At 34.3% G+C, this 13,564-nt stretch overlaps 1 protein-coding gene across 1 annotated transcript in view; it reads right to left on the reverse strand.

Annotated features, from left to right (window-relative positions):
- The window catches only part of Prosalpha3 (proteasome alpha3 subunit), a 91,778-nt gene that overhangs the window by 20,167 nt on the left and 58,047 nt on the right, over positions 1–13,564 (reverse strand). Inside the window, exon 5 of the mRNA XM_090403439.1 lies at positions 6,617–6,747. Within this exon, the coding sequence (XP_090259565.1) occupies positions 6,617–6,747 (131 nt within the window). The remainder of the gene's footprint in view (positions 1–6,616; positions 6,748–13,564) is intronic.

The following is a 13,564-nucleotide window of genomic DNA, read 5'->3' on the forward strand; positions in this document are numbered from 1 at the left end:
GTAAAATTTTCATGTAGTAGAATCATATCCTGTACATCTCCTTGAGGGTACATGTCAGGAATTTGATGATGATATATTTCTTTCTTTCTTTTTTTTGTGATAAATATGACAGAAATGAGGTTTACTAATCTGGTAATCCAGCTGAAGTCGACAAGCAGGCCACATGATGGAAGTGCAATTAATAGGCTCTTTGTGTCAACCTAATAAAAGGTTCCTTAGAGATATGAAGATCAAATACCCAACTTTTCCATTTTTTTTTTGTGTCCAAAGGTGAGATATGCAAGAAGCTATGAAGTTGTTACATTCGAGTCTAATCTCAGTAGAAATTACACTGTCTAGGAAGACAGCAGATCACACTAGTCTCTGATTTTAAACTATCTGTGTAGATAGGCACAAAATGATAGTATTGCAGTCTAGGTGCCAGAAAGAGTTGGAGGAGTGGAATGTTTGGGTAGCCTACAGAAAGAGAAGCTGTGTGATGGTATGTATAAATGCCATAGCAGTACTATATTTGATGGCTTATGTGCAACTAGGTCTAATATAGTATCTAGATCATCTAAGAATGTTTTTTTTTTTTTGCAAACCAAAGGGTTACATAGCAACCTGATGAGTTTTGTACAGATTCCCCCACTATGAACATAAAAGAGTTGGTTATACAGTAGACATCTGCTGACACTGAAGTGACAAGAATGGTTCATTGGCTATGATGTACAGACCAGGAATCAGTGAAGTTCAAAATGCTCTAGTTGCAATTTTTATGGCTAGATGGTGGATTGGGTCCAACCATTGTGAGATACTTTCCCTCTGGCAGAGGCACAGACTTGGGCTCCATATGCCATTTTTGATTTATTCAGTGCCTGGTACAATCAAAGCAAAGAACATTTCAAGATGAAATATTCCACTTGTGAAGCACATGAATAAAGGAAATGCAATGAACATATTATAATTTTTACTGATAAGTATAACATTATCCCTAACTGTGGGTTATAGTAAGTCTGGTGGTAAGGCTATTATATTATAATTATATTGTAATATATTATATTACAAAATATAAGCTATTTGCATGCAAATGTTATACCCTGATAAGTTGGAATATTAAAGTTTCATCTTATCATTGTATAACAGAGCGAACACCCAATAAGAAACATTAAAATATGCTTGGTATCTAGGTATGAGTAGTTTTGAATACAATAATAAGAAAAGAAAAGAAAGAATTGTCAAGTAATGAGATGTTATTTACTTGTATAAAAGAAAAGAATATGTAGGAAAGAAAAGTATGCAAATATTATGTGTATAATTTAATACTGAATTAAGGTCGACATTATCTTTAGTGTGAATTAACCCTTATTGAGAAAAAACGTGTAAGAACCAGACCAACATAATCTGGGCAAACGTAAGCTTGAAGTTCGGGGGGCAAAGCAGACATTTGCCCCAAGCGGCCTCGTGTTCGCGGAATGTGCTTAGAAGTGACGGGACATATGACATCAGGCACACACGATGGCATATTCTACGTGCCGCGGGAACGGCCAAAGTGATGGTGGTGGCCGTTAGGGAGGAAGTATAAAAGGGTTAGAAACCTCCCCCCCCCCCCCCATCCAGGTCTCTCTCTCTGGTGTCCTGTGTTCGCCTGGTAGTCATTTGGAGCTCTTGATGTAGGTCCATAGCTGGTATGCGACTGGAGGGGTTTTCAGCGGGAAATCTAATCCCGTAATACTGCAGCAGTCTAAGCTGCGTGGAAAGTACGTGTCCTAAGTGCTGTGATAATGGAAGTCAAAGAGATGATAACGTTCAGACATCAATGATCGGAAAGAAAAGAACAAAAGAGTATAGATAAGTAGACAGTTTATTATTTGTTATGTATGAGAGTCCAGGAATTAATACTGTGTAGAACGTTAATGAAAAGAGACTCAGAGATAGCAATTAAGAGAGACTGCATGAGAAATGACTTGTTTATTGTAGAAGATTATGAAAGGACAGCACTGCAGGAATCTAAATATTGTGTGTATTTAAGAAAGCTTAAGCAGGATTTAATCTATGGAGTAAAAGTTGTCTGTGATTGTAAAAATATAGATTAAAGTGTAAGAAATATGTTATGTGTAGAGTAACTTAGGTAGATTGAATTTTGATGGGGTTTTTATGTGAAAGGTATAAGAGTTATTAGGTATGAGTTATTCCTTAGCTAGAATTTGAATGGATCCTTTTTAATTTTTGTATTGTAAACAGTATGTACATTATGCTAAATAAACCTTGTTGTTCTTCAACCAATTTGGTCTCTTTATGGAATTCGATGCACCACTTGTAAAATTAGTTATGGATCTGAGCGGGAAAATTTTAGGACACAATTCACGGTCACGATTGCATATCTCGTGTTATCTTTGTTCACTTCTTACTAACTTCTTGATTAACATTCTAATTAATAGTCCTAAGTGGCACAGCTTGAATAAATAAACTTTCTTAGGACTAAATGAGAGGTTGGTAACAAAGTGTCTGCCACACTTGGTTTTGGCTCGACCCCCAGCTATTCCTTTGTGTCCCAGAGATACCACATGCCACACATTGGCCAGCCTTTTAAAGAAATCAAAAGATATAAGAATTTATGAGAAAGGGCATGACGCAACACAAATATCTTATTACAACAATAAGATACTTGCACGCAGGCACTACACTGTGTAATGAAGATGAAGCATGTCAACTGAGAGTAGACCTGAAGTCCTAAATAGTGCCCCCTTCTGGTGGCACTATTTATGACTTTATCAAATTTGAGTGATATCATTTATTCCCTGAAGGCATTCATAAATATCAACCCAGTGAAATTCCAACCACAATTGACACACACATGCACGCACGCCTCAGGTGAATAAATCTACAAGGAATATAGGAGAAATTAGCTAAAACACAACCTAGCAGCGTTAAAACCAATTTTAAATACTTATGATCTATGAGTTAAGTTCAAAATAAAACACAAAGACAAGAGGTTACATATGAGAGCTGCAAGAAAAATGAGATAAGTCAACAGATGGCATAAAAGAAATAATATATTAAAAACCAAGATACTAGAAAGGAACCTGACAATGAGCTTTCAATAAAGTGTGCACAGAGCTAATCTAAGGTATATCATTTAAACAGAATGGGAGAGGAGAGGTTAGTCAAACAAGTTGATACTGGAATGACAAGAAAAAGGTTCAGAGGAAAACTAAGATCAAGATGGAATTGATGTAGTTAGTAGTATATTGAAGACCAAATGATAGGATGCAACAACACAATGAAGTCCTGACAAGTAATAGATTAACCCGGAAGTAAACTGTTCATAGGTAGGTATTAATAATGCAAACATATGTAGTACTATTATAGTATCTCTAACTCCACTTGAGGATACATAATAGAAATTTGATGATGATGATATACAAATATCCATTAATTAGCATAAAAAGTTATTATGCTATTTAATTATTAAATAATAATTGTTTGTTTACATGACCACATACTTGTTTTTCTCTGAACACATTTTTATTTTAGTTTCTCATAAAATTTCTTATACATGCTTTTTTTTCTTTCTTTTTGTATCTAGATGTATAACTAAAAAAAGTAATTTATGCAAATGAGCATAGTTAGTGACCATAAACAAATTTTGGACCACAGGAATTCTAAATTTTCTCTGTGTGGTTGGAACTGCAAATGGTTGGTTCAACAAATTAGTAGAGATTTTAAATGTCAAATACGAATATCAATCTAGAGTAGAATTAAATGTATAAGAGATGCGTATGTATTTGCAAAATTCACCTACAAAATAAATCAACCAATATGCTGAAACAAATTATAAATACAATGTACATTATGAGTTAACAGATCTTGATTGTTATTATTAAATAATAATAATTAATAGATAAATTATATTAAATAATAGATGCATCCTTACAAATTTTTTAATTTCAAACTAAAAATTAGCATAAAAAATTTTGACAAACATTCTGAAATTACTTGGCAATTCTATATTGAAGGAAAGCATGCCAATAAGTCTCTGAAAAGTAGTCACTATAAGTAATCACTTGGATATGAACAGATTTAAAGGAATCATCATCATGCAATAAATACAAGACAGAATCTATTCTCGAATTTTATTAGAAAAGTTTAATACTGACTGAGTGTTAAAAAAAAAAAAAAGAAAAAAAAAGTGCACCTGATGGAATGAATGGCTACTTACATATTTAAAAATTTCGATACTTATCTATTCCAGTTTATACTGTGAAATGCTACACTTGTATTTTAATGTATGTATAAATGGTTAATGATAATGTAAACCTAATTAAAATAAAAATGTAGACTTTAAATTTTGAATTGTGCTACAGTTTTCTTAATACTTCTTTCATAGATGTGATTATCATTGTTTTTTCAAAACTGATTTGAAACAGAATATTCAGCACATACTATATATTAATATTTTACTAAAGAATTATGTACTGATTACTTAAAATAATAGGCCTACAATAAAGTAATGAAACTAATAAATAACAATTTGAAAAAAAATCACTGTTAATTGGGATGATTAAGAATGGAATGAAATTGTATGGGTTCAAATTAGAATATTTGAGTGCTCTAGGTGTTCTTTATTTTTGCTAAAACAATTTATTAACCAAAAACTTTTTCTGCTCCAACTTTTTTCAAGGAACAAGTTCCCAGTAAAACTTTATCTGTAAATCTCTTTGATATTCAGTTTATTATCATTTTAACAGTTTAAATGCCTATAATTTCTTAACAGACACCATTATAAGTTTCACAAGATTTTCACTGTTATGGGATGATGATCATCCAGATGGTATTTTATTAACACCTCCATGGCTTGAGAAAATAGTGGACCATTCAAACACAAGACCTGACTAACTGCTGACACATGATTACTAAATCATTTATAATCACCACGAGTCAACAATTTAATAATTTCTATTCTTTCTTTCCAGAGTCCAAATATCAGTCTCCTAAAGCACATGCATCAAACAAAACCAAATTTGATCACAGTGCAGATAACTTGCAGGGATCACAGAAATATAGGTATTATTTTTGGGAAAATTCCCATGTTACTCCTCTAAGTAAACATTACTTTTATGTCTATAATAGATTTAGTTTAATCCTTTATCCCAGTGAGAGCAAACAAAGTTTGCGCCTGAAAATATCTTCAGGACTAAATATAGTGTTGTACTATCTTATCCAGTAAGTAGTGCAACACCAAGGCAACTCGTGGCAAAGGTGGAGCAAGCTACCAGGCACTTCTAACCCAGTATCTCCCATAATGCAAAACACATTTCCTATGTGGATATGTATACTGTTATGCATTAAAGGGATTGGCCATCTACCCAGACTAGTTTCGACCTTTATTGAGGTCTCTTCAGTGGGAGCCAGGCCCAGAGCTGAAGATACCAGGCAGAAGCAGTAGCAAGTCATCTGTGCCAATGGGAGTTGCCAAAAGGTTTATCACCTTTTTTAAAAATTACTCTGGATTTAGAGAAGTGCCTGGTAGCTTGCTCCACCTTTGCCACGAGTTGCCTTGGTGTTGCACTACTTACTGGATAAGATAGTACAACACTATATTTAGTCCTGAAGATATTTTCAGGCGCAAACTTTGTTTGCTCTCACTGGGATAAAGGATTAAACTAAATCTATTATAGTCTAACCTAGTGATAAATAAATTTTCAACATCTTTCTCTAAATCCAGAGTAATTTTTAAAAAAGGTGATAAACCTTTTGGCAACTCCCATTGGCACAGATGACTTGCTACTGCTTCTGCCTGGTATCTCCAGCTCTGGGCCTGGCTCCCACTGAAGAGACCTCAATAAAGGTCGAAACTAGTCTGGGTAGATGGCCAATCCCTTTAATGCATAACAGTATACATATCCACATAGGAAATGTGTTTTGCATTATGGGAGATACTGGGTTAGAAGTGCCTGGTAGCTTGCTCCACCTTTGCCACGAGTTGCCTTGGTGTTGCACTACTTACTGGATAAGATAGTACAACACTATATTTAGTCCTGAAGATATTTTCAGGCGCAAACTTTGTTTGCTCTCACTGGGATAAAGGATTAAACTAAATCTATTATAGTCTAACCTAGTGATAAATAAATTTTCAATTACTTTTATGTCTATTTAGCCTATTTTTGTTTAGGAGTACCCCTTTTTTTTATGATATCATTGGCTTTTTACTCAGATTTTAGGGCATTACTGATGTTTTATATGGACAGATATATGAAGAAAAAACTGGACATACCTTTGTGGGAGATGTCGCTGGCTGTCTTCTTTTTCAGTGGCATCCTGGCATATGGCGATATATATTCTCTGTTGAAGGAAGGAAGTATGACTGAATGGAAGGGGGGGGGGTAAAAGGTGGGGTTTGAGAGATGTTGGAGAATCACAGAAATAGTTTGTTATAGGAGATGTGATATGGAGAACAGCATTGTGCTTATGATAATCTGGTTGGGACTTGTTTGGTAGTTAAGAAGTTGAGACCTATAATTTGCAACAAGGTCTCGAAGGTACTTGATTATGTCTTTACTTCATTGTCAGACCTTATACACCACATGAAGTAAAAATTAATAATAATAATAATAATAATAGAAAAAATACTTACAGCACTGTTATTTCCAATACATGTAGCTTTCCAGCCACCATAGTTGCCACTGGGATCAGATTGATAAAGCTGAAAGCCATAATGTTTATCCCAACCCATATAAAGAATTGAAACTCCAAATGGTCTTTTACCTGTAATTTATGGATCAGTTATTAACAGTTTTATTTCACATACTAGCAGCAAATATAACCATAACATGGAATCATTTTTTGAAATTATACTAAATTATAAATGTCAATCAAAAAATATATAGCTAGTAATGAAGAAAATAAAAATAGGGATAGTTTATCCAAGAAGAAAAGAAAATGATAAATGAAGCCCTGATGTTAAATGACAAAAAAGATGAGCTTTTGAAGTCATGCACATGCAAATTTTTCAGTAAAACAACAAAAAAATCAACAACACTCCAGTTTTTATGTTTTACAGATTTATATAAAGCATTTAATTATATAAAATTACAAAACATTTAAAATATAATAGCGAAAAGAAAAAAAATAAAAACATAGTTACAGCATATCAAAGATATTTATACATAGATAATAAATGTGTAATAAGGTACTGCGATAACGAAATAAACGAGCATGAATAAAGAAAAGAATTAGAATGATTTGTGAAATGGCAACATAACTTGGATGTTTGTGATTGTCTGTGGAAATACTAGTGGTGGTGGGTAGTAGATGGCACTGGTGTAGTTGCAATAGATGTAGTTGGTGGAATGAGTGGTGGAGACTTGCAGAGTAAGTGCCCTCCCTTGATGAGTCTTTGGACTCCCTGGAGGTGTCACATAATAATAGTAACAACTTCATAAGGATAAAAAGTAAAATAGAATAAAAATCGATAATCACATAATAAATCTGATCAGCTCTATACAGATGACACAGTAAATAATTTTATGAGTTTTTATAACTAAAATAACTGAGAATAAGGAGTTTTTATCAGTCATTCTAAATATATGAAACTTATACCAACTAGTTTCACTCACAAAGAAGTGGCTTCTTAAGGGTTATAAAAAGCACATAAACACAGATAAAACACCTCAATGGTCTTGTAGAATCAATTTTTTATGGTATAAGGTCTTTTACCTCAAGTCTTTTGGTATCTATACAACCAGATTCCACCATTTTCAAAGGTAATAACATGTGTAGAAAGAGTGGATTATTATTATTATACAGGCACCTGCATGAAGTCTGAAGACTTATCGTGGAAGACCTAATCTATCATACCTCACCTTGAACCTATTAACAGACAAAGCACTCACAAATGACGCTAGCAATCCATTCCACTCATTCACAACTCTCCAAACAAAAAAAAAAAAAAAAATCTAGTCCTCACACCTTTACTCAACTTCCAAGGATGACCCCTTGTTCTGATTCTTCTATCCAAGTGTTGAAATATTTCCCCTGCATCTATCCTATAAAACCCTTTAAGCAACTTAAATGTTTCTATCATATGTCCTCTTTTTCTCCTATCAACCAACTTCTGCAATCCACACACCTTCAATCTATCCTCATAGAGAACATCCCACCGACTACTCACCATCTTGGTCACCCACCTCTGAATCTTCTCCACTGCTTCCTCATCTCCAAGAAATTCAAGACATCAGACCTGAGCACAGTAACTCAGATGTGAGCATATCGAGGCCTTATAAAGAGGAATAACAACTTCCTTATCTCTACTTGTTAATGTGTTCTTCATTAGCCAAGTAATCTTATGCTCTCTACCTGAACAACAGCCATAGCAGTATGTCCTCTAAACTTTAACTTTCTGTCTACCTTAATTTCTAGCTTCATCTGTTTCCTGGAGTACATTGCCATCAATGTGATACAGGATTGAAATCTATTTATCCCAAAATGCATAACTTTACATTTCTTGACATTAAACTGACACCAATTAACTTTTGCCCATAGTGACAGCCTATTTACATCATCCTGCACTCTCTACATCACACTGATTAACTATTACTCTATCTAATTTCACATCATCAGCAGACAACTGAATATTTTCTTTTAGGTTATTTCCTATATCATTCATGTACAAATTAAATAGCAACGGTCCCAGCACCGAACTTTGAGGCATACCGCTAGTCACCTGTTTTTGCATAGATTTTGCCCCCCCCCCATATACCACTTTTTGATCTGTCAAGAAGCCACCCTCCTGTCCACTTAACTAGCATCATATCAATCCCCGTTTGTTCTAATTTATGTAACAGAGTTCCATGTGGTATTCTGTCAAATGCCTTTCCAAAATCATTGTGTAACCATTTCATTTATCCAACTCCACTGTTATTCTATTATAAAAAGTTAGTAAATTACTAAGGCATGACCGACCCTTCACAAAGCCATGTTGACCCTCATACAGTATTATATTTTTATCTACCCATTCTTGAATTCTCTGAAAATGATCTATTGAAAAATGACATGAATACCAACCTTATATCAATACAATAAACCTGAAAAATCTGGCCTTGCTCAGCATGGAGGGACATTGATCATGATATTCTGTGGTGCAATACTTGCCTTTTACATTTGTGCAGATTTAAGTTTGAGCAGTTATTTAAAGAAACAGTGCTGAAGCACTTCTACACATCTCAAATCAAAATTAGAATGACTACCTCTCTACTGCCAAGATATGGAAGACTCTCACCCTCATAAATAGCAAGCAATAGTGTGTCCCTTCCTTAGTTTAATATTGTATATACTATTTTTCTTTTTATAACATGGTCAGAAACTCTCTAACCTAAAGACTCTCGCTGCTCCCCTATGAGCATATAACGTAGGGAACCAGTCTTTTATCCAAACCTCAGGGGCATTGGGTTTCTCGGTGGATTGTGGAACTCGCTGAGTAGACATATTTATGAAAGACTCTGAATGAATGTATAAAATGAAGATGGTGACATTTTGATTGAATAAGGAAATATATCTGTTGTTAGTTAAGAACAGGGGGAATTTAGTTACTGGTTGTAAGTTAGTTTTAAGAAAGAAACAAATAAATCATGTGCTTGGTCAATGAATATATAGAGAAGGAAATATATATTAGAAAGAAGTAAAATAATGACTTAGGTACTGGTCTGGGTATCGTTCTTAGAAGAGCAGCCACCATTCTGCGATCTATTGAGACTCATCCTCTGATGAGTCTCAAATGAGTGCACAAATGTAAACGCCTTTTACATTTCTGTAGATTTAAGTTTGAGCAGTTATTTAAAAAAACAGTGCTGAAGTACTTCTACACATCCCAAATTAAAAAATCAGAATGACTTCCTCTCTACTTTCAAGATTTGGAAGAGTCTTACCCTCATAAATAGCAAGGTGTCTCTTCCTCTGTAGTTTAATATTGTATATACTATTTTTCTTTTTATAATATGGTCAGAGAACAAATTCATAATATCTTGTAATACAGCAATAGTGGTGGCCTAATCAATAATTTAACATAAATGTTTGTTATATTAAGGCTAAGAACAATCCAGGATCTTAGCCTTAATATAACAAACACTTCTGTTAAGTTACTGATTAGGTCACCACCACTACTGTATTAAAAAATATGAATTTGTTTTCCAACCATGCTATTAAAAGAGGATATAGTTTTAATTATGGACTGTTTCATATTTGCTGTAAAAATAGAGGTGCTTTTCCCATTTTCCAAATTCCAACATAACATTAACAATGCTAACAAGAAGAACAGTGAAGTAGTGAACAAGGTTTTCTCCTTAAAGAAGATTTAAAGAGATACTGAAAATAACATAACCTCTGAGACTGCTATGCTAAAGCAGATTAATAGGCAGATGACGATGGAACTACAGAAAGTCGAATGGCATTAAGAGGGAGAATAAAAATAAGTGTTCAGCAGCAAAATTGAAAACAAAGCATGGAATCGAGTAAGTTAGTGCATAATAACAAAAATCCAGTAAGTAAAGTTGATTATCAAAAGAAGGATGTTATTTCGTATGGCAACTATCAAAAAACATGCCATTCATGAGCGAGTTACAACATCAAGTTTTCCCAGCACAAAAATTAAAAATATAAAGCAAGAAATTCAAAAACAGAAAAGAAAAGGTACACGATATCATAACTGTAGTAAGCACTAATTAACTCTCTCTTCAGTATGAGAGAGAGGACATGAAAGGGTTGTCGGAAGAGGCAAGAAAGTGAAAATAATAAGTATATTATCTCGATATGATAAAAATGATTCGATGCTTACACTGTGTGGAAGGAATGGATGCAAAGTGAGATTGAAAGAAGACTGGATTTATATAAGAGGGACAGCCTACACTAGAACGTGTTTGGCATCAGGAGTCTTGAAAAGTTATTAACTGATATAAGATCTAATGCAGAGAGTCAGGGAAAGTGAATTCTGATGGGAAGAATCACGAGAATCTGTGTTAAGAAACAATATTATGTAACTGTTTTAATGATCACAATGGTTATTATTATGGAAAAGATGAAGAGAGAACAATGTGTTCGTCCAGTTCGGACCTATCAAGCATGTGTAATGATGTCTGCAAGTTGTTGAATTGTGTCATGCAGACCACAGACAAGTGTATGCAAAAGAACATGCAAGTAATTTATTAGGTAAGTACATGGATGCTAAGAGTATCAGAAAGAAAGGAGTGGTTTGCTGACTTGGTTAATATATTGGGGCTTCATATTGTAGGCATTAGTGAGACTTGGCTATCAGAAGCAGACGTTGCTTCTGATAGCCAAGGTATCGAGTGCAAAGAGTACAGTATTTTTAAGAAGGATAAACAGGACAGGAAAAAGAGGAGACATGCTGCTAATGATATCAAATGTCTTGAATCCAGTTAGAGTTGAGACTATGACTGCAATACTAGCAACAATTTTTCATGTGGCAGTGAGATGGAGCTGAACAAGATTAAATACACAGTGGGGTGTTGTTAAAGACCTGGCAGATCGGTTGCTAGTGAAAGAAATGCATCAACAAATAAATACGATGGGTGTGAAAAGAGTAATCATAATTACCTTGATGGACCCTTGATTTCAGTCAGGATTTCTCAATGACTGCAGGACCTTCTTCATTTTCTTCCAACTTTTTTAATCATTGGGTCTTCCCAACTTAAGGACGGTCTTCCAGGTTTCCTTTTGGTATCTCTCGGATGCCAATTTGTTACTCTGACTGTCCATCTGTTGTCTGTTTGCTGTACAACTATTTGCTTATGATGCAAAGATAGGTAGGATAATTAGGAGTGCTGTTGATATGCAATACTTGCAGAATGATTTGAATAGGCTGGAATTTTGGAAAAATGGCTGTCATTTCAATGTTAATAAATGTAAAGTCGTGCACTTTGGTGTGATTATGCTTGAAGAAGCTGATGAGGCTAGGGATCTTGCAGTTTTAGTAGACAGGAAGTCTACTAAAGTTCAAGGGTCATATAGCAAAAATTGTAAATACAACTCAGAGAATAATGGCAATGCTGAAACGAACCTTGACATGTAAAGATAAGGAAGTCATTTTGCCTCTTTACAAGGCCTTGATAAGACCTCTCTAGGACTATTGCACGCACGTTTGGTCTCCTGGTTTCTGTGGTGATTCTGATACAGTGGAGAGAGTGAGTGTCAAAAATGATATCAGGATTGTGGAATACAGATTATGAAGACAGATTGAGAATTTGTAGGTTGCAAACAGGAGAAAGAAAGATGATAATATTAAGATTTACAAACTTCTGAAAATGTTATACAGAATTTCTGTAGATGGAATTTTTCATTTTATGAAGGGTGGGGAAAGGACACGGCATCCATGCAAGTTGTGAATGAATGCTGTCAAGAAGGGGATTAGGGCTAGAATTTTCTCTCAGAGTAGTGTGTGATTGGAATGGATTGCTGTACGATGTTGTGTGTGCAAGTAACGTGAATGAATTCAAGAACAGGTATGACAGCTGGTGCGAATAGTATGGCTTCCATCGATGAGTTCCCGACTCCCTGGAGGTCTCTCTTAATAATAATTATTAATAACAAGATTACAAACTCTACTTATCTTTACTCAAATCTTATCTAAGAGATATCACCCAAATACAAATATTCAAGCTTCTTCCTTTGGTGTCCCTAAATATTTATTTTATACTGCACCTTTCAAGACATTTAGTTTAAGATATAAAATTCAAAAACAAGGAGCAATTACCAAAATATGTCTGAGTGTGAAACTAATATGCAGTCGTGACCTTTATCTTGTAACTTAACTCCCCACCCCCCGCGTGATTAGGTTTGTACGTTATTACAGGTGGTGCATTGAGCGGCAATCTCGGACAACTATACTTTCAATGAACAAAAGTTTATTGAACTCTTAAACATAGTACAATTCATTTTTTTATCAAATAAAACTCAATTCAATACCAATAATATATAATACAAATTAACACTAGCTAAACAAACAATAGGCTAAAATTCTATATGGGAATGGCGATCATGCTGCCACAAAAGATTCCACACATATAAATATATATATAATCCCGGAACTAGTTAACACTTTACTTAACCCTTTGCTATTCTGAATGTGTTATAATGCTGCATTACCTTGGACATATATAATTAGTTTACTCTAACTTACTAAAACAGTATGGTTTAAACTATCCTTTCGCTGTGCTAATACACACTTTTGACTTATAAAACTCTCTTAAATAAAATACAATGTACATGCATAAATCTCGAGGCACATGAATACTTATTAATTAATAGTAACAAGCTTATTCTCATTCTAGTCTGACAAAAGTCCTAGTATAATTCTCATTAATGGCTTCAACTGTTCAGTAAATGAACAATGATTACAGTTACATATGATTTGAATTGACACGAGATTTTCACAGTACCTTTTCACTCGGGTCTTCTACACTGGTCTCTACTTTTTTCCGATTGTATCTTCCTAGGACGAACTCTTCTACAACTTATCACTCCTAAGTTCTTTTGGCATTAAGATGGGCTTTGATGATCTTTATTTTGCATG

Source organism: Typopeltis vanoorti, chromosome 14, assembly GCF_054136105.1.
Source record: "Typopeltis vanoorti isolate ZY-2024b chromosome 14, IOZ_Tvanoo_1.0, whole genome shotgun sequence".
NCBI lineage: Eukaryota > Metazoa > Arthropoda > Arachnida > Uropygi > Thelyphonidae > Typopeltis > Typopeltis vanoorti.